The 17728-nt window shown below is 40.2% G+C and overlaps 1 protein-coding gene across 2 annotated transcripts in view; it reads left to right on the forward strand.

The window, feature by feature from the left end:
• Positions 1 to 263: 263 nt before the first annotated feature.
• Positions 264 to 17728, forward strand: part of vps39 (VPS39 subunit of HOPS complex) — a 35346-nt gene continuing 17881 nt past the window's right edge. Inside the window, exons 1-17 of one of the 2 annotated variants that reach the window (XM_031309757.2) lie at positions 264 to 889; positions 1097 to 1162; positions 1291 to 1355; positions 2259 to 2301; positions 3280 to 3374; positions 4612 to 4710; positions 4830 to 4922; positions 5489 to 5672; positions 7729 to 7849; positions 8491 to 8611; positions 8938 to 9067; positions 9714 to 9856; positions 10073 to 10213; positions 11590 to 11731; positions 14190 to 14276; positions 16443 to 16516; positions 17208 to 17424. In XM_031309757.2, coding sequence (XP_031165617.1) covers positions 817 to 889; positions 1097 to 1162; positions 1291 to 1355; positions 2259 to 2301; positions 3280 to 3374; positions 4612 to 4710; positions 4830 to 4922; positions 5489 to 5672; positions 7729 to 7849; positions 8491 to 8611; positions 8938 to 9067; positions 9714 to 9856; positions 10073 to 10213; positions 11590 to 11731; positions 14190 to 14276; positions 16443 to 16516; positions 17208 to 17424 — 1894 coding nt within the window. In that variant the 5' untranslated portion in view covers positions 264 to 816. The remainder of the gene's footprint in view (positions 890 to 1096; positions 1163 to 1290; positions 1356 to 2258; positions 2302 to 3279; positions 3375 to 4611; positions 4711 to 4829; positions 4923 to 5488; positions 5673 to 7728; positions 7850 to 8490; positions 8612 to 8937; positions 9068 to 9713; positions 9857 to 10072; positions 10214 to 11589; positions 11732 to 14189; positions 14277 to 16442; positions 16517 to 17207; positions 17425 to 17728) is intronic. The other variant, XM_031309758.2, reaches the window with a different exon arrangement.

Here is a 17728-nt window from a genome sequence, read left to right on the forward strand (position 1 = left end):
TTCTCAGCAAACCTAATGCTGGTTGGCAGAGCAGTCCAGAGTCTGGGTGCCATAGCGGCTATAAAGGCTCTATCTCCACAGAACATACGGACATTAGACCTAGCACTCTAGCCTTATAGATGTGATATTAGCCAGCACGACATATACGTGAAATAGCTTTGTCTGTAGAATGGCAGCCTGTATTACAGTTCAGAAACAAGACTATGAACAATAGTAGTCACTGCACCTTTAATGCGTTCCTCGTGAGTGCGGTGACTTCTGTCACGTGCCTGTCAAACCCCATTCCCTCGCGCAGCCGTCGTCAACACAACTGAGGAAGTAACTAGAAGCTAACCTTGCAATCGAAAAACGAATTGCTACCGCCAATACAGTGTTTACTAGTTGTATTAAGTTAACCAAAGTTGACTTTATCGTCAAAATAACTGACTGCCTTTGTTCGGGTTTCACTTGAGTGAAAGGGAAAACAATGTTTAGGAGCAGTTGCCGTTGCTTGCTAACTTCCAAGCTAGCAGGCTAACGATCAGCTGTTGTTTTGGTCGGAGAGCTAGCTAGCTGGCTAGCTAGCTGGCTAACAAGCCATACTGCATAGCATTACAGAAGTCTGCGATACCAGGTTTGCCGCACCAGATTTCCTCATTTCCTGTCCAAACACTCGGAACTGCTAGGACGGTTAATGGCGACAAATAAAGGCGTACCACCCTGACAGACTTATCAGCGGTCAGTTAGTCAGCTGTTGTCCGGGCAGGCGTCAACTCCGTGTGGGATCGATCCATCCATCAGAGGGGTCTGTAACTGAATCGGCAACATTGCTTCAAGATGCATGACGCGTATGAACCAGTGCCTATTTTGGAGAAGCTTCCTCTTCAGATTGACTGTCTCGCGGCCTGGGGTAAGTTGTTGACACTTAATTCATCCCTACTCTTTTATTCTTTGACATTGCAGTGGTCCATCTGGGTGTTTATCAGTTGAAGAGATGGATTGTGTCACCACTGACGTGACTGTAAAATGTGTCTGTTTGATATCATAATATGTCTGAATAGACTGACAGCATCCTTTGAACTGTCAGACCCTGACTCTTGAGTTCTTCTTCCCACAGAGGACTGGCTGCTTGTGGGAACAAAGCCGGGGCATCTTCTCCTCTACCGAATAAAGAAGGATGCAGGTAGGAAGTGCCCAAGGAGATGTGTGATGCAACTGATTCCTTGGGTATTTGCAGACCTTCTCAACTTAATGTTTCCGGCTTCAAATACAAGTTTTGAGTCATTTTTTTTATGTCTCTTTTCCCATTAGGCACCAACCGTTTTGAGGTGACACTGGAAAAATCCAATAAGAACTTCTCAAAGAAGATTCAGCAGGTAGATACATACTACATGATGAAGTTTAGACTAATTTCTGCAAAACGCCTAAAACAATTATTAGTCGGGAATTAGCATTTGTAGTCTGGTGAGTGAGTCACAACTCAAATACTTCCAGATTCCTAGGACTACATACTGTATTGCCCTGTTATTATGAATAACATGACTGTCTGATAGTAAACATAAGCTTCACTTCACCCGAAATTCAGTTCTTAGCTCCCTCTCTTGGAATGAATCTGGGAATCCCACATACTATAGTCTATATCAACGACGTTCCACTTCCGGGATTGCTCCGTTGCCGCCGGAAATTCCGGCTCAATGGTGTTTTAAGCCCCCAACGTCGACTTCAAGGCCCCTAACCATAACCATAACCATTGCCTAATCCTAGGCAGCGCTGCCTGAAAGGCGACGTTGGGGGCTTAAAACACCAAACACCGAAATTCTGCCCGGATGTCCATTACCTTCCGATTTCTTTTTGTTGGAATTTTAAACTCAAGGCTATTTTGCAGCGGCACCGTGGCTTTGTTCGCAGCTTAGCACCGCCCCATGACGATTGTGATTGGTTTAAAGAAATGCCAATAAACCAGAGCACGTTTTTCTCCCATCCCAGAATGCTGTGTGGACTAGCCAGACCCTCCTCCGCAGCGCTGTGGAGGAAGGTCTGGCAACGCGAGACTACACACACCCCAATCAACCTTCAAATGGAACAGTGTAGTAAAGACTTCTCATGCTTATATATTGTGGCAAGAACCCCCCCAGGAAAAGCTGGTGAAACAGCTGAGCTTGAGTGTGTTCTCAGTCCAGGTGTGATGTACTGTTAATGTCCACATGCCTTACCTAGTTGAGTTTGGATTCATTTGGTTCAAACCCTCCTTTAATTTGGATTTCTTACTATTTTTACAGCTGTACGTTGTCTCGCAGTACAAAATTCTTGTCAGTCTTCTAGGTAAGTTTCTCCCCCTAATATGTATAGTCTTTACCTGTTTAATGTTAAACCTTTTCTCTTTTTGTGTCAAAGCATCCGTTGTGGAATGTAACTAAGTACATTTACTCAATTGCTGTACTTATACTTAAGTTAAAATTTGAGGTACTTGTACTTTAATTGAGTCTTTTCCTGTAATGCCACTTTCTAGTTTTTACTCCGCTACATTGCATTTTAGAGTGAAATATTGTACTTCTTACTCCACCACGTTCATCTGACAGCTTTAGTTACTTTACAACAGAAGATTGTTTGTACACAAAACACATGTAGTTTATAAAATACATATATTATATTTTATTATAAATTAAACTACCCAACAATATACAGGCCTACAGGTAGAGCAGGTAGAAATTATTAGACTATTAATCACTTAGTTGATTGACAGAACTGTTTGGATCGTTTCCAGTTTCTAAAATGGGAGGATTTATCTGCATTGAGTACTTTTACTTTTAATACTTTAAGTACATTTTCACGATGAAACTTGCATACTTTTACTTAAGTAACATTTTTAATGCAGGACCTTTACCTCTGAAGTCTTTTTACAGTGTGATATTAGCACTTTTACTTAAAGCTATAGTGCGTAGTTTCTGTCTCCCCCATGAGGAATTCTAAGTAATGACAACAACACTGTCAGCGCGTCAACATGATAACAAGCCTTCCATAATCGCGCCCCCACCCCTCCTCCACACAGTTGCTAGTATGCAAGGAGGACACGGAGGATTAAAAAAGCATGATGGAGAAATGATGATGAGAAATCCAGAGAGAGTTGTGTGGAGCTGATAGTCTTAATTAGCTTTGTAGCAACTCATTTGGCAATGGCTTGAATTTAGTGGACGTTCAATAATATCAAAAAGTTACGCATTAAAGCTTAAGTAAAGGGTCTGAATACCTTCATTCATCTTCATTCTCTTAACCGTTATGGTAATCTGTTTTCTCCTGCAGAGAACAACATCCACGTCCATGACCTCCTCACCTTCCAACAGATCACTGTAGTGTCCAAAGCCAAAGGAGCCACGCTCTTCGCCTGTGACCTACAGGTCAGTTACAGGCCCTGTGGAGTTGCAGCTTTCAGACACTATGCCTGCAGTATTGTTAGTGTACAGTACTGTTGTCATATTCTTGCACTGGTATTGCTTACCATTCTAAATCTTTATAGTGAGAACAATTTTCACTTGTGCAGTATATACTGTTCTACAACCATACAGCTATAAGTTAGTGGACTGTTTAAGAGAAAAGACAGATTAGTCGGTATCTTAATGGGAAGCTGTTTTATGACTGAGGAGCTTTAAGTGAGCAGGTTTATTCAGTTTTGTCAAATTAAGCTTCGAGTGGGTCATAACCAGTGTTTTTGCATGTCTAGACCAATTTCCTGCAACTGATTTACATTATATGTATATATATATATATATATATATATATATATATATATACATATACATATATATATATATTACTTATTACAGTATTTATATTACTGCTGACTAGGGCTGGGCGATATGGAGAAAATCAAATATCACAATATTTTTGACCAAATACCTCGATATCGATACCGCAAAGATATTGTAGTGTTGACTATTGGTGCTTTCACAAAATCTTTACACAATGATATTTTTGATTAATAATCATCAGTAATGTGGATATAATGACTAAGTGGTTAAAGGCAAATAATAGAACAGTTACAACAGTCTGGTAAGAAAGTGACATCACTTTACTGTAATGCAGCCTTTAAAACCAGGAAAAGACAACACTTATGCCATATTACGATATCCAAAATCTAAGACGATATCTAGTCTCATATCACGATATCGATATAATATTGATATATTGCCCAGCTCTGCTGCTGACTGTTTCCTTGAGCTCACCAATGTCTTTCAGCCGTTTGAATGTGTATTTTCTACGTTCCAGTCAGCCTTTTCTTCATAATTACTTTGAGCGCGGTAAGAAAAAAATAGTCTTAAGGATTAAGATAAGGTAAATCCATTATTTTGACATTTGTTCTTAATTCTTTAGTAGCACTTGAATTAAAAACGTGAATAAAGAGCATGAGACATCAGAGTGCATGTCAAGTTTCTTAGCCGAATCAGCACACTGCAGACAAAGACACATTTAGATGTCTAACAGTAGTAAAAAAAAACAACATACAATCAAGTAAAAAAAACATACAATCTTATGGCACAGTCATAACTATTTTTTTTTCTCTTTTGTTTCACATTATACTCCTATTTTCCTTAATTTGAAGTCATGAATTATATATTTTGTCTACTTTGTTTTCAGCAAACCAGCGCAGGAGAGGAAAGGTTGAGAATGTGTGTCGCAGTGAAAAAGAAGCTCCAGCTGTATTACTGGAAGGACAGAGAGTTCCACGAGCTGCAGGTAAAATGTAAAATGTTTGAGGTGTGACTCACTGCAGTCTGATCCAGGTTTAGAGTTCTATTTGTTTTCCAATCCTTTGACACATTTAATCATCTTAATATTTTCTTTTTGTCTGTCAGGGGGACTTTGGTGCACCAGACATTCCAAAGTCCATGGCTTGGTGTGAAAACTCCATATGTGTTGGTTTCAAGCGAGACTATTACCTCATTCGGGTACGTGCTACAGCAAAGGCTAACACCATGCTTTTCACACTCGTCTTTACTTATCTGTAGTGTGTTCTTAATAGTGAGAGAGGCTTACAAAGTATCAAACCATCCATTGAAACCACCCCTGCAGCATAGTTCACTTCTCCATTTTCCATCTCTATGCTCAGTTTTTTCTCAACTGTCATATTTTTTCCAAATATTGCAAAAAACACAGCACAAGTCTCAGTTTTCTGTGGTTGATGTGCAGCCTTGTGGACTGGCCTTTACTCTGTCATGACTCTTGATAAAAAATATTTTGCAAGTGCCTTTCAAGTCTTGAGGTAGTGTTTTATAGACAGGTTTTGGAAGTAGTATCACTTTAAAATCATCTTCAAGTGTAGAAGCAGGCTGTTATAAAATTAGTTCCTGTCAGTTTTGTGTCTAATTTGTGGGTTTATTTTGGGCTTCTTCCTTAGTATTCCTTTCTCCTGTTATTCATATTATCATCTAATGTTTGGTAGTGTTATTGCTAGTCTAATCAGCTTTTCTTTATTTGTTTTATTTGACCTCGTGCCATCTCTCCTGTCGACCAGATGGATGGCCGTGGCTCCATCAAGGAGCTCTTCCCCACTGGGAAACAGTTGGAGCCTCTGGTTGCCCCACTGGCTGATGGGAAGGTGGCTCTTGGCCAGGATGACCTAACTGTAGTGCTAAATGAAGAGGGCGTTTGCACCCAGAAGTGTGCCCTGAACTGGACAGACATCCCTATAGCAATGGGTAAGAAAGAGGCGCAACAACTAATACTGTGAAGGCATTTTCATATTTACTGTTTCTGTATTCTACACTTAGTTATGCTATTTCTGCTTATATGGAAAACAAGCTACTACATACCCAGTCCAAGTTGCTGTTTCTATTCTTTTATGAGTCTTGATGGCTTTGCTGGAGTTAACTTGTATTTGATATTGACTGCAAAGTCAAAAGGACACACAGACATGCCAGTTACAAGAGCCAAAAACCCTCCCTCAGCTCTCTACAGTATGTTGGTTAGACTTCCAGATAACACAGAAGATGTTTTGCCAAAATGTGACACACCTGGGAGTTGATTTCACTCAGGGAAATACAAAATTAGCCTTTTGTTGTTGTTGTGCTTTCTTATCCTTCTTTCTTAAACGGTAAAATCTTCAACAAATTCACAGCATTACACAAAGTGAACATGGCCGTCTTAGTCACAATTAAATAAGACGGATATATTTTGTTAGAGTTTATGGTATCTCGAAAGTAAGCAACTATTGATTTTGCTAAAGACATTGTCTGCTCTAACTTATTAGACAACTTAATATTAAAGAGCTTGGCCATGATAATACCCTTCTGCACTGGCAAGAGAAAAAAAACCTCAGAGGAGAAACAGGTTGTTGCTATTTGATTTCCCTGACTGGTACGTATGGTACCTGTGCCTGTGACGGTACAGTTTATTCTCTTCTTGTCACACCGACTGTTTTCAGATACGGCTATGTGACCAAACCTGCTCATCTGCCATCGCCAGTTGTTATCATCCAGCAGCTGTCTGTCTGTCTTTTCTTTTCTCTTCCTCAATCTCCTCATCCCCTGCGCAAAGTCTTTCTTTCCACTCTGTCTGAGCTGTGCTGCTGTTTTCCACATGTCAGAAGAGGAAACATCATTTTAGATCTTTTACCCCTTTGACTAAGGCATCACATGTCTCGGTTACTAATGAGCTTTGTGACTGAAGTGATGCAGATGAGCTCTCACGTTGTTTCAAAGGATCCTCTTTCAGTGCCCTTTGGAATGCAAAAAGGAACAATATGAAAGGGAAATGAAGCCTCCAAGCAGTGGTTTCATACAGTTTGCAATTTCCTTGTTTTGATGTAGTCAACATTGTGGCTTAGGCGTGCATGAACGGGGGGATGAGTGCCGGTCAGTTTGAAATCCATCTAAGTGACAGTCCTAACTGTCGATGGCTGGAGCAGAGGCCCTGGGCCCCTGGCCTGTGGGTGTAGTCTGTCCCACATCCAGAGCCCAACCTAAAGCCTGTCTAGATGGCTGTCTCCGGCTGGATTTCCTGCCCCATTAGCCTCAAGGACTATACTCCTTAATTACAGCCAGGGCACCTGCTCCCAGACACAAAGTTTAGGTTGGGTGGACATCAAAACTCTCAAACCTTTTTTTCAACATTCAATTTCCATCAAATTTTTTTCTAAGCAAATGTGCCATCCGCACGCTGGTTCCTGCTTCTCCAATGTGTGGATCCGCTGCTGCTTTCTGTTTTCTTTCTGATCATTTGTAAATTAAAAACTGTTGGTTAGACAGAACTACTGCGATTTGAACACGTCACCTTGGCTTCCGGGAAATTATAGTGGGCATTTTTATTTTCTGACATGTAATAGACTAAACGTTTAATCACAAGGTAAATACATGGTAGAGGGCAGCTGGATAGCTCACCTGGCAGAGCGCGTGCCAATTTATAGAGGTTTACTCCTCGATGCAGCGGCCGTGGGTTCGACTTCGACCTTGTTTGTCAAATAACAGTAACTGTCAAATACTGTAAAGAAATAAAATATATATATTTTTTAAAGAACTTTAGTTACCTATTCTCCCTTCACCCTTTTAGGTTTTGCTGTATTGTATTATTATCAATCATATTGTCAGACCCATGTATAAAATTGAAGAACAACAACTAGTGTATGTAAGTCCACAGAGATTTGACGATTTGCAGAAGATATGTATCTATGTATTTGTATGTCACAAACCCATCTGTGGCAGTTCGGTTTTGGTTGACACAAAGTTTTACACTCTTGCCCCTTTTACATGTTCACAGAGCACCAGCCTCCGTACATCATAGCTGTTCTCCCTCGGTACGTGGAGATCCGGACGTTTGAGCCGAGGCTGCTGGTGCAGAGTGTGGAGCTGCAGAGGCCGCGCTTCATCACCTCAGCAGGGTAAGGCAGTCGCTTGTAATCTGCAATTTATCCTTACAAAGGAACGTGTGTATTCTTGCAAATTGCAGTTACCTAATTCTAACTATAGCACTAACATTTTTTGGACATTAGCTGTTTACTTTTATGAATAAGTCACGTTACATTGTGCTGGCTGCATCGATGGATGGATGGATGGATGGGTGAGTGGGTGGATGGATGGATGGATGGATGGATGGGCGGGCGGGCGGGCTGTTATAACAAAAAAGGTTCTTGTAAAAACAGAATAGTTTGAACAAGAATATACAGTATGTCATAATAACATGAAAATGAAAATAATCTTGATATAACGTTAAAAAAAAAAAAAAAGCAGTACAGCAGTATATTTCAGGTAAAATAAAAATCCTGCAATGGCTACTGCAAGACTCCTGGTTTGAAGTTACAAGTTTGATAGTGAATTGTTGCTGTTTCATGGCTACCACTCTCTGGTTCCTATCGTAGCATTCTTAAAAGAGCGTCATGCATGATTTGCCGCTTTAGTCCGTTCTGCTGTTTTCTATTTCTTTATTATGATAGTGATACTGATAATGAACAGTTCTTCCTTACAAAGAAAACCCTTTTGTTCCAGCCTCTCTAATCTTGTTTTCTCCTCTTATCTTTCCCAGGCAAAATATTGTGTATGTTGCCAGCAACCACTTTGTGTGGCGCCTGGTGCCCGTATCAATAGCCAGCCAGATCCGGCAGCTTCTTCAGGACAAGCAGTTTGAGCTGGCTCTGCAGCTGGCGGTGAGCGGCAGAACCACTCACTTCACTATTTAACCTTATTTATTCCTCAAGATTAAATTGGTGCTTTAGCTCAGAGGATGGAACACCAAAACACTTATCTTGATTAGGAGCAGTATGTTGAAAACAGCAAAACCGCTTTGGACTTTGTCAGCTTATCTAGCAATCTGGCTTTCCAGGGGCATGTTCAAGAATAAAAAAAAAAATTAAAAAAAGGCCATTCATGTGGTTTTCACATTTTTGTAAAGCTATTATTCTGCTAAATAACTGGAGACATTTTGCAGTAGCATGATGTATTTTTTGCTTTTCTTTATTTTTCTTTCTGCTAGAAGATGAAGGATGATTCGGATGGTGATAAGAAGCAGCAGATACATCACATCCAGAATCTCTATGCCTTCAATCTGTTTTGCCAGAAGAGATTTGATGACTCCATGCAGGTGTTTGCCAAACTGGGCACAGGTAGGCCTCTCCTCCCTCCCAGTGGACACCTGATTTCTGTCTATTCAGGCCAAATTTGTAAGACTTGTATGTGCTGTAATATTTATTTGGTTTAACCTCTAACACATGGCTAATCACTGCATGGGATGGGTGCCCATAGCTTAGACATCTGGAGTAGTAAAGTAAATATGTTGTACTCTTGTCAACTTTGATGAGGTGATTGGCTTTGTCCCAGTGTGATAAACCTCACCCATAATTATTTTTATGATCTATTTTATTGTATTTGAGCCTAATTCAGATGAACATTTTGTCACGTTTATTCTGCCTACTTTTTGTTTTCCTTTCTCTTCCCTTGACCTCATTAGACATCTGTTGCCTATTGTGTATATTGATTGAAATGTTTTTATTCACATACTGTATAGCTTTGACATGTAATGATGTCACATCTTGCGTTTGTGAGAATTTATTCCACAATGACGACAGACTTTCCCTTGCTCTAATTAGCCCTTGATTTCAGGTCTGGTCAATTAAATATGTTTTTTGTGTGTTTGTATTATAAAATCAGTCTTCAAATCACTTTTCCGTTTTAATCAAAGTCTACAAAAATAAAACTCAAGTGTCATACGTGGAATAAAGTGTGACAGATTTCCCCTTGTGTGCCCTGCAGATCCCACCCATGTGATTGGCCTGTACCCAGACCTGCTCCCGTCGGACTACCGCAAACAGCTGCACTATCCTAACCCTCTGCCTACTCTGTCCGGGGCAGAGCTGGAGAAGGCTCATCTCGCTCTCATCGATTACCTCACCCAGGTGTGTGTATATGTGTGTGTATAGTGCATAAATCCATGGAGGAAGTGATACATTTTGTCAGACCCCACATTGTAAAAGATTTAAGCTTTGAATGAGGCTCTGCTTGGAGGAGAATTAACAAAAACGCCAAGGGTTGTATAGTAATAAAGTTAATTGATGTAAATCAAAGAAAGTACACTATTAATAAGCCACATCTTTATTTGTTTTTCCCCACAGAAACGCAGCCACCTGGTGAAACAGCTGAATGACTCTGACCCTTCTACAACGTCTCCGCTCATGGAGGGCACGCCTACTATTAAAAGCCGCAAAAAGCTCCTGCAGATCATCGATACCACGCTGCTGAAATGTTACCTGCACGTAAGGCCCAGACGATCTTGCCTTTCTTTCTTCATGCGTGTTGTTGTTGTGATTTAACAAATCTAGACATTTCAGTCACGACTGCCACCTTTTGAACAATAATTATTTCTTGATGTTGATAATTCCATGTCTTGCAGACTCTGTACAGTGCTCTGTACAGTATGTTGCTCTTTACTGATGTGCTGTCTTCTAAAAGGTTCTGTTGTTTTTATTTTATGCTGTCATTTTGTCACTAGCAGTCGCATTATACAGTGAATTTGAACATTTTAAATGCAAACCGACCTATTTTGATCGGTTTCTTTCTCTGTTCCTTAATGCATCACTCATGGCATACTTTTTGATCAACAACCAGCCTGCAGTTGTCAGTGAACCTAGTCCAAATGTTTAGATTTCATGAGAAAGGTTATGTTGGCTCTAATAAACTTGAAAGTCTTCACCGTCCACTTAGAGCAAAATGGTATGATATCACAGAGAAGTCATTCCGAACACATAGAAAACTTTGTAGAAATTGGCAGCAACACCAACAGTTAACTTTGCCTCACACGTAGCCAAATGGGTTCCGTGTTAAGCAGGCAGATTTACTTTGAAGTAACAAAAACTGAGTCACAGTTAAAAGTAGTGTAAGCCTGTGACCAGGTTAGCTCAGTTGGTGGAGCGGGCGCACATGTTTAGAGGTTTACTCCTCGACGCAGTGGCCACGGGTTCGACTCCAACCTGCGGCCCTTTGCTGCATGTCATTCCCTCTCTCTCCCCTTTCATGTCTTCATCTGTGCTATAGAAATAAAGGCCTAAAATGCCCGAAAAAATATAAAAAAAAAAAAAAAAAGTAGCGTAAGCCTGATTGTCATCGAGGTGTAGTAGCTTCGGTTATGGGTGTCTGGTGTTTGATTCAGGGAGGTCGATGCCTGGGAACCAAAGCAACACTTTCAATTCACCAGGCAGTCTCTGTGTCAACCCTCATCTATGGTAAGAAAGTAACTTGTGTTGGAATGAGATCATTATTTTAAGCAGCCAAAGTTAGTTTCTCCACAGGATAGTTTTGGCTTTGTCTGAGGCGCTAAACCGTCTTTCTGCCGCTGCTTCACGTTTAGAAGAGCCAATCCATGTTGGATCCAGGAAAAATGCCACCAGGTGCAGAGGAACTCCAAGGGCAGACCCAGAGTACACTGGAGGGATAACCTCCAGGAGGAGTGACTGGAGATCAAGACACACCAACACCTGCACCAGATTATTTAAATGATAAACAAACTGTTAAGCAGAGAGGATGAAATAATTAGTGAGGTCAAAAGACAACTTGAGCTTTGAAGGGGTGAATGGATTAAAGTTTGGGAATGTGTGGTGTTCATGTTTTATAATCTGCCCTTCCCCTCTTTTAGACGAACGTGGCCCTGGTGTCGCCTCTCCTTCGTCTGGAAAACAACCACTGCCACATCGAGGAGAGCGAGTACGTCCTGAAAAAAGCCCATAAGTACAGCGAGCTCATTATTCTCTATGAGAAGAAAGGCCTGCACCAGAAAGGTAAGGTTAAAAGAGAGGCGGTCTGCTTGCTAGTCAGACACCCATGCTGAGAGCTGTGTATAATTATGGGAATCTGAGCTTCCCAATCGCATCAACATCAGGTCAAACAACTTTACAACAGTATTTTTGGGATATATTTGATGTTTCTGAACTCCTACTCTTTGGGATGAATTTACAAGTTTTGATTTCATGCTACTTGAATTGCTAATAGTTAGTCCATGGGCAAGTTAAAAAAAAATACCCTCAGTTTATTAATAGATGGTTAAGGTAACTATTTAAAAGCATTTTGACCTGACGAAGATCTGACAAGTAATCAAAACGTCCATATAAATACATTTGTGGTTCAGAGTCACTGTGCAGGCATTACTCTTTTTATTCTTGAATAGGCAGTGATTTGCAACAGATCTCAAGATGTTAATCCTTTGTTTTGTCAAGTCCTGTGAGAAAAAGACAACAATCTAAAAGATTGTTAAAATGTTTGCTTTTTTACTGTAAAATACAAAAAATTCTGCCAGCAGCGGGGCATGTTTTATGCATTTTCTTGACACAAACAAAAGAAGTGATCTGCTTTACTTGAAATGGACAATTTATATGGTGATTTTTACCCAGTTCTGTTTGATTATGTGTGATTTGAAGTGTAATAATTCATTTGAACTGTTGGCTTTTAATACACCTTCAGCTGTTGTGGCTTTCCTGGAAAACTGGCAGATATTTTTGCTCTGTTGAGTTTAAGTGCAAGTTCAAATTGGCTTTTTTTGCATGAATGGGTAACAGCCATTTTTGCATAAGCAAGTAGAAGGCACACTTTGTATTTAAAAAACATGAAAATATATCATAAAATCAGGCACGTACATACATATGAACAAGACTATATATATCTGATAAATACATATTGTGAGTCACATCCAGACATCTAGCTCTGTTTACAGGGGTATGATTTCACTCTGTCTTTCATTTGGATGAGTTGACTGATATCGGGTAATTCTAAAGAAATGTGCACTGACCTTAATTCAACACAGAGCCAAACTGACCAACCTGGTAAACGCCAATAAAATAAACCTTTAATAATTGGATCTTTTTTTAATGCAAGGAAAGAAATATTAATATGCTGTGGTTTTTGATCTTACTAAGGAAAAGTCTAAACATGATCACTGCCCTGTTGCTTGAAGTTTCTTTTCCTCAAAAAAAAAAAAATGCTGCCAAGATTCCCTCCATGTATTTTAACTCATTGCTTAACAAACTCCTTTCAAAAATACTGGGAATAAAAAAAACAGGATTATTCTTTGCTTTTCTAACAAATTCTCAATATTGTTTGAATCAGGAAACAAAGTTTGACCAACGGCTTGTTGTACAGCAAGGATTTACACTGGCTTGAAGGAATGTCAATTCAGTGTCACACAGATTAGATTACCCAACATACAATATATAGCTAAATAAGTAGTATGTTAGCAATTGAAATGCTCCATACATGTTAATGCATCAGTAATAATAATAGTATAATCAAACACATTTTAAGTGCATTTTTGCTGCTAATGCTTGTGCGTCAAATTTTGAAAGTCGCGATTGCTGGAGATAGAGCTGCATTTTATACACCTTTTAAATAAAAACTCAATTTGTACTTAATTTGTTTACTTTTCCAATGAAATTTCCGATGTGATAAAACATTGTTTTAGAAGTGGGAAATGAATAATCAAGCAGCAGACAACAGATAAGTCAGTCAGCTGGATAATGATTTTATTCGTTTCGTTTTATTCGCCGAAATGTTGTTCATCTGTTGCAGGCCTCAGCATTACAACTGAGCACACAACAATAACGCACACCGAAACATCTGTTCCCAATTTCACCTTCAAATTGGTGTTGAGTTTGGGGTTTCGAGTTTAAATGACGAATCACTTGATGCCAGACCTACATCGGCCTTTGTCAGCGGCCTCCTCATTATCTCCCAATTCAAATACAAGAGCCATTTTACGCTGAATTATTCCATCATGTTTTAATCCAATAGGTACCAGTTATGTGCTTGTAACAAAGCTGTGTTCTGGGCACATCGTGGAACTGCTCTGTCGGGCTACACAGTTCCTGCATGCGGTCGACTCGTCATCCTCGTAGATCAGAGCTGTCTTAATGTTATTTGGTTTCTGGAGGGATTCTGCGACAGATTCTGGGCTGTTCTCGCTGTGAGCGGCGGCTGGTTTTAATCGACCTGCTGCAATTTGTGCTTCTGATGTCATGCTGCTCGGGTCGGCCCCTCAATTCAAACCAGCTGTTCCTGTTCAACAATTAACACTGTGCGTGTGCTTCATCCAATTTCTGTTGACAAAAGAGTTACGTAACGCAGTGCACGCCACAGAGTAGATGACATCTCTCTACTTTCCATCACTCAGACTAATCGCACATTTGCTCTTGCTGCCCTCTCTCTCGCCTCCCTTCATTTTTCCTCACCCTGTTTGCCCTCCCGCAGCTCTGCAGGTGCTGCTGGACCAGTCCACCAAGGCCAACTCTCCACTGAAGGGCCATGAGCGAACGGTGCAGTACCTTCAAAGACTGGGTAAGGATCAACGGCCAACTTACGTCTGTTATAACTTAGTGTCAAAGTTGTCATCTCCACTAGATATGTTAACATTTGTTGGGGTGATTTTGGGAAAGGCTCTGAGAGAACTTTCACCCTGATTGATTGTGGATGTTGGATGAAATGTATTGTCTGTCGCATGTCATGATCTGCACTCTTTCATATGTCTGGCACTGACTAAAAGAGAGGGTTTTGTACCATATGTGTCCGTATTTATTCTGTGAATCGTTTATACCTCTGCACCAGTGATGGCAAGATAAATGTATGTACTGGATACTTGGCAGTTAAAAGTGTGTGTGTGTGTGTGTGTGTGTGTGTGTGTGTGTGTGTGTGTGTGTGTGTGTGTGTGTGTGTGTGTGTGTGTGTGTGTGTGTGTGTCTGTTCCTGTGTGTGTGTGTCTGTTAAATTAAAGTTTCAAATTAATTGTGACAGTGTGGTATAATGGTTGGGTCATTACAATGGCCCAATCCCAAAGTCCGGACTCACAGACTCACGGACTTTGGTGCGCGTTCTCGTGAAATTCGTAAGGGCTTAGTGTCCCAATGTCGAATTTCAAAGGGCGTGAGGGTTTGAGTACACACTTACCGAGCCCTTTCCGTGAGTCTGCATCAATGCAGACTTCACCAAAGGGAATTACCCACAGTTCAAAGCGTTGTGACGTTTACCGAGGAGACCATAGGGAAATCCGGGAATTACAAAGGTAAACAACAGCACGACACACGACCACGGAACACAGACCAACCTGTTGTCCAGCTTGTAAAACAAGAGTTTGAAAAAATGTGGAATCAGGCAGCCGTCTCCTGTGCCTTGGCCGTGTGGAAAGCAACAAACTTAAAATGAAAAATTGCCAAACCAGCAAGTGTCAGCAACATCTTTGTTATTAAATGTCGCCAAGGTAACATGTGATCTGGTGAAATGCTGTCCCAATCCCATTTATACCTATCTGAGCCCATGTGGACTCACTCACTTAGCACCTGAGATCAATGAAGTCTGTGAGTCTTTAGTCCTTAGTCCTCAGGGCTCACTTTGGGATTGGGCCAATGTCTCTTGTAGAGTAAGCCCATGATGGAGATGATTAGAAGCTTTTTTTTAATACCATTGTTGTATTGTTAGTGCCTGTGTTCTGTTATAGTTTAAACATTAAACTACTTTTCATAAAAAGCAATGCATTTGGTCACAAAGATTTTTTTATGTTTAAGATTTTCTCTTGGCTGTAGAAAAAAATGCTGGGAGTAATTTTTGTTTTCGGTTCTTCCCATCAGCCTATTAATGTGTTGAAACTCAATCCAGTAAATTGCCTGTGAAATAAAACCCAGTGGAAAAAATATCAAAAGCTGTGTAGAGGCTCTCAACCTCCTTGGCAGTGGTTCAATTTGTTAATGGTAGCAATGCATTATACAGCACGTTTTTTCTGCTTTCTACCAACTACAAACAAATAAAGAAAGCCATTATAACTGGAATGATGCTATTGGAATAACAATACAAACAAACCTTCAAAATCCATTTTTTGGCAGATCTATCACAAATACGTTTTCAACATGTGGGGAACACTGGGTCTCAAACTTATTCAGGTCAAAACAACAACTGGTTCTTGCTTGGGTATATTTTGGAATATTACTTACTCTTTAATTTCAGTTTGGATCTAGTACATTTGATGATTATTTTCATAAATACGCAATCTTTGGTCTATAAACTGTCACAATAATGTCTAAGGTGACATCGTAAAATCTCTGTCTGTCTTTTTTTTCTGTCCAACTAATGGGACAAACCTGGAAGACTTTTTGCTGAAAAAACGACTTAAATTATGAAGTGGTTGCCAGTTCATTTTCTGTTGATGCACTACTTGATTAATTGACTAATTATTGCAGCTCTACAACATTGGTCTCTTTTTTATTTCAGGGGGGGAAAAAAACATTACCAGAAGAAGCATGTACTGTATTGCGATAAATATTACAATTACAAGATATGGAAGTGGAACACTAGCTGTGCCAATAACTCTAAATCATTGTTGTATTGATGTGTTATTGATGGTAAAGTGCTGCATGTGTCTGCTTGAAAGGAAGTTTTCTAAAGCGGATTGCTGATTATGAGCTTGATCACATGCTTTTTTGTCGTCGTCCCCCCCTCCCCCCCACCCACACACAGGAGTGGAGAATTTGGGAATAATCTTTGAGTTTTCTCCCTGGGTGTTGAAGATCTGTCCTGAGGATGGCTTGAAGGTGGGACACAGAGATTAATGTTAGTTACTTGTTTTGTTGTATATGAATGTTGTAAATTGCTTTACATTTTTTATATGTGTTGCTGTTTGGTTGTAGATGGAAGCTCATTCTTTTTTGTGCCTTTTTTTTACTTCACATAACCTACAGTTGTCAAAATGACAATAGCCCCTTATGCTATATTGTATGTCCATTTACCATAAAGAAAGCCAGTCCCTCCAGAAAAACGCGATTATGCGATCGCATAATTCAATGCATAATCAGCCAAAGTCCGCATTTTTTCAAATACGCCGCACTTTCGTCGCATAAATTGCCGATTTCCGCGCAAAATATGCGGGGCTTGCATGATTTCATAATCCCCGCATTTTCGTTGCAAAAAAGTCACATATATCTTAGCAGAAAGATGAAAAATGTTGTGTTTACTTCACACAAGAGCAGCCATTTCAATTCATATGGAATTATGAAGTGACGTAATTACGCGACGTGAACATCATCGAAAAGCTGCAAACCCCGCGATGAAACCGCAGTTTTTGCAAGTTCCCGCAATTTCATTGCATAAATATCCCGCATATTCCATCGCATTTTTTAAGAAAACGTGCCGCATAATCAAGGATTTTTGCCCAACAATCACAAAAAAACTCTGGAAGGACTGGAAAGCTCTCCTGTAGTTTTAAAAATCTCTCTTCCTGTCCAGATCTTCACCGAGGACCTGACAGAGGTGGAGACTCTGCCCAGAGACAAGGTGCTGAACTTTCTGAAGGAGGGCTTTAAGGAGCTTGCCATCCCATATTTGGAGCACATCATTTACGTGTGGGATGATAAGGGCCCAGAGTTTCACAACGTGCTGATCCAGCTCTACCTGGAGAGGGTTCAAGGCCTCATGAAACAGTACCTCAACTCACTGCCAGAAGGTACGACCGAGACAATACTTAGTTCATTTAACCCTCCTGTTGTCCTCGGGTCAAGTCTGACCCCTTTTCAAAGTCAGAAATGTGGGTTTCTTTCAACAAAATTGCACAAAAACATTTTTTTTTTTTAAAACCCGTCAAAAATGTTGAAAAAATCATCGAACAATGTGTCGAAAAGAGTGTTGATTTAATAGGGTTAAGTTAAGTTAGTATCTGCAGGCCCTTAAAAAGTCATACAAAGTTTTATAGTTACATTTTTACTAGGGGTGGTACGGTTCACAGAATCCACGGTTCGGTTCGTATCACG

This window comes from Sander lucioperca, chromosome 18 (assembly GCF_008315115.2).
Source record: "Sander lucioperca isolate FBNREF2018 chromosome 18, SLUC_FBN_1.2, whole genome shotgun sequence".
Classification (NCBI taxonomy): Eukaryota; Metazoa; Chordata; class Actinopteri; order Perciformes; family Percidae; genus Sander; species Sander lucioperca.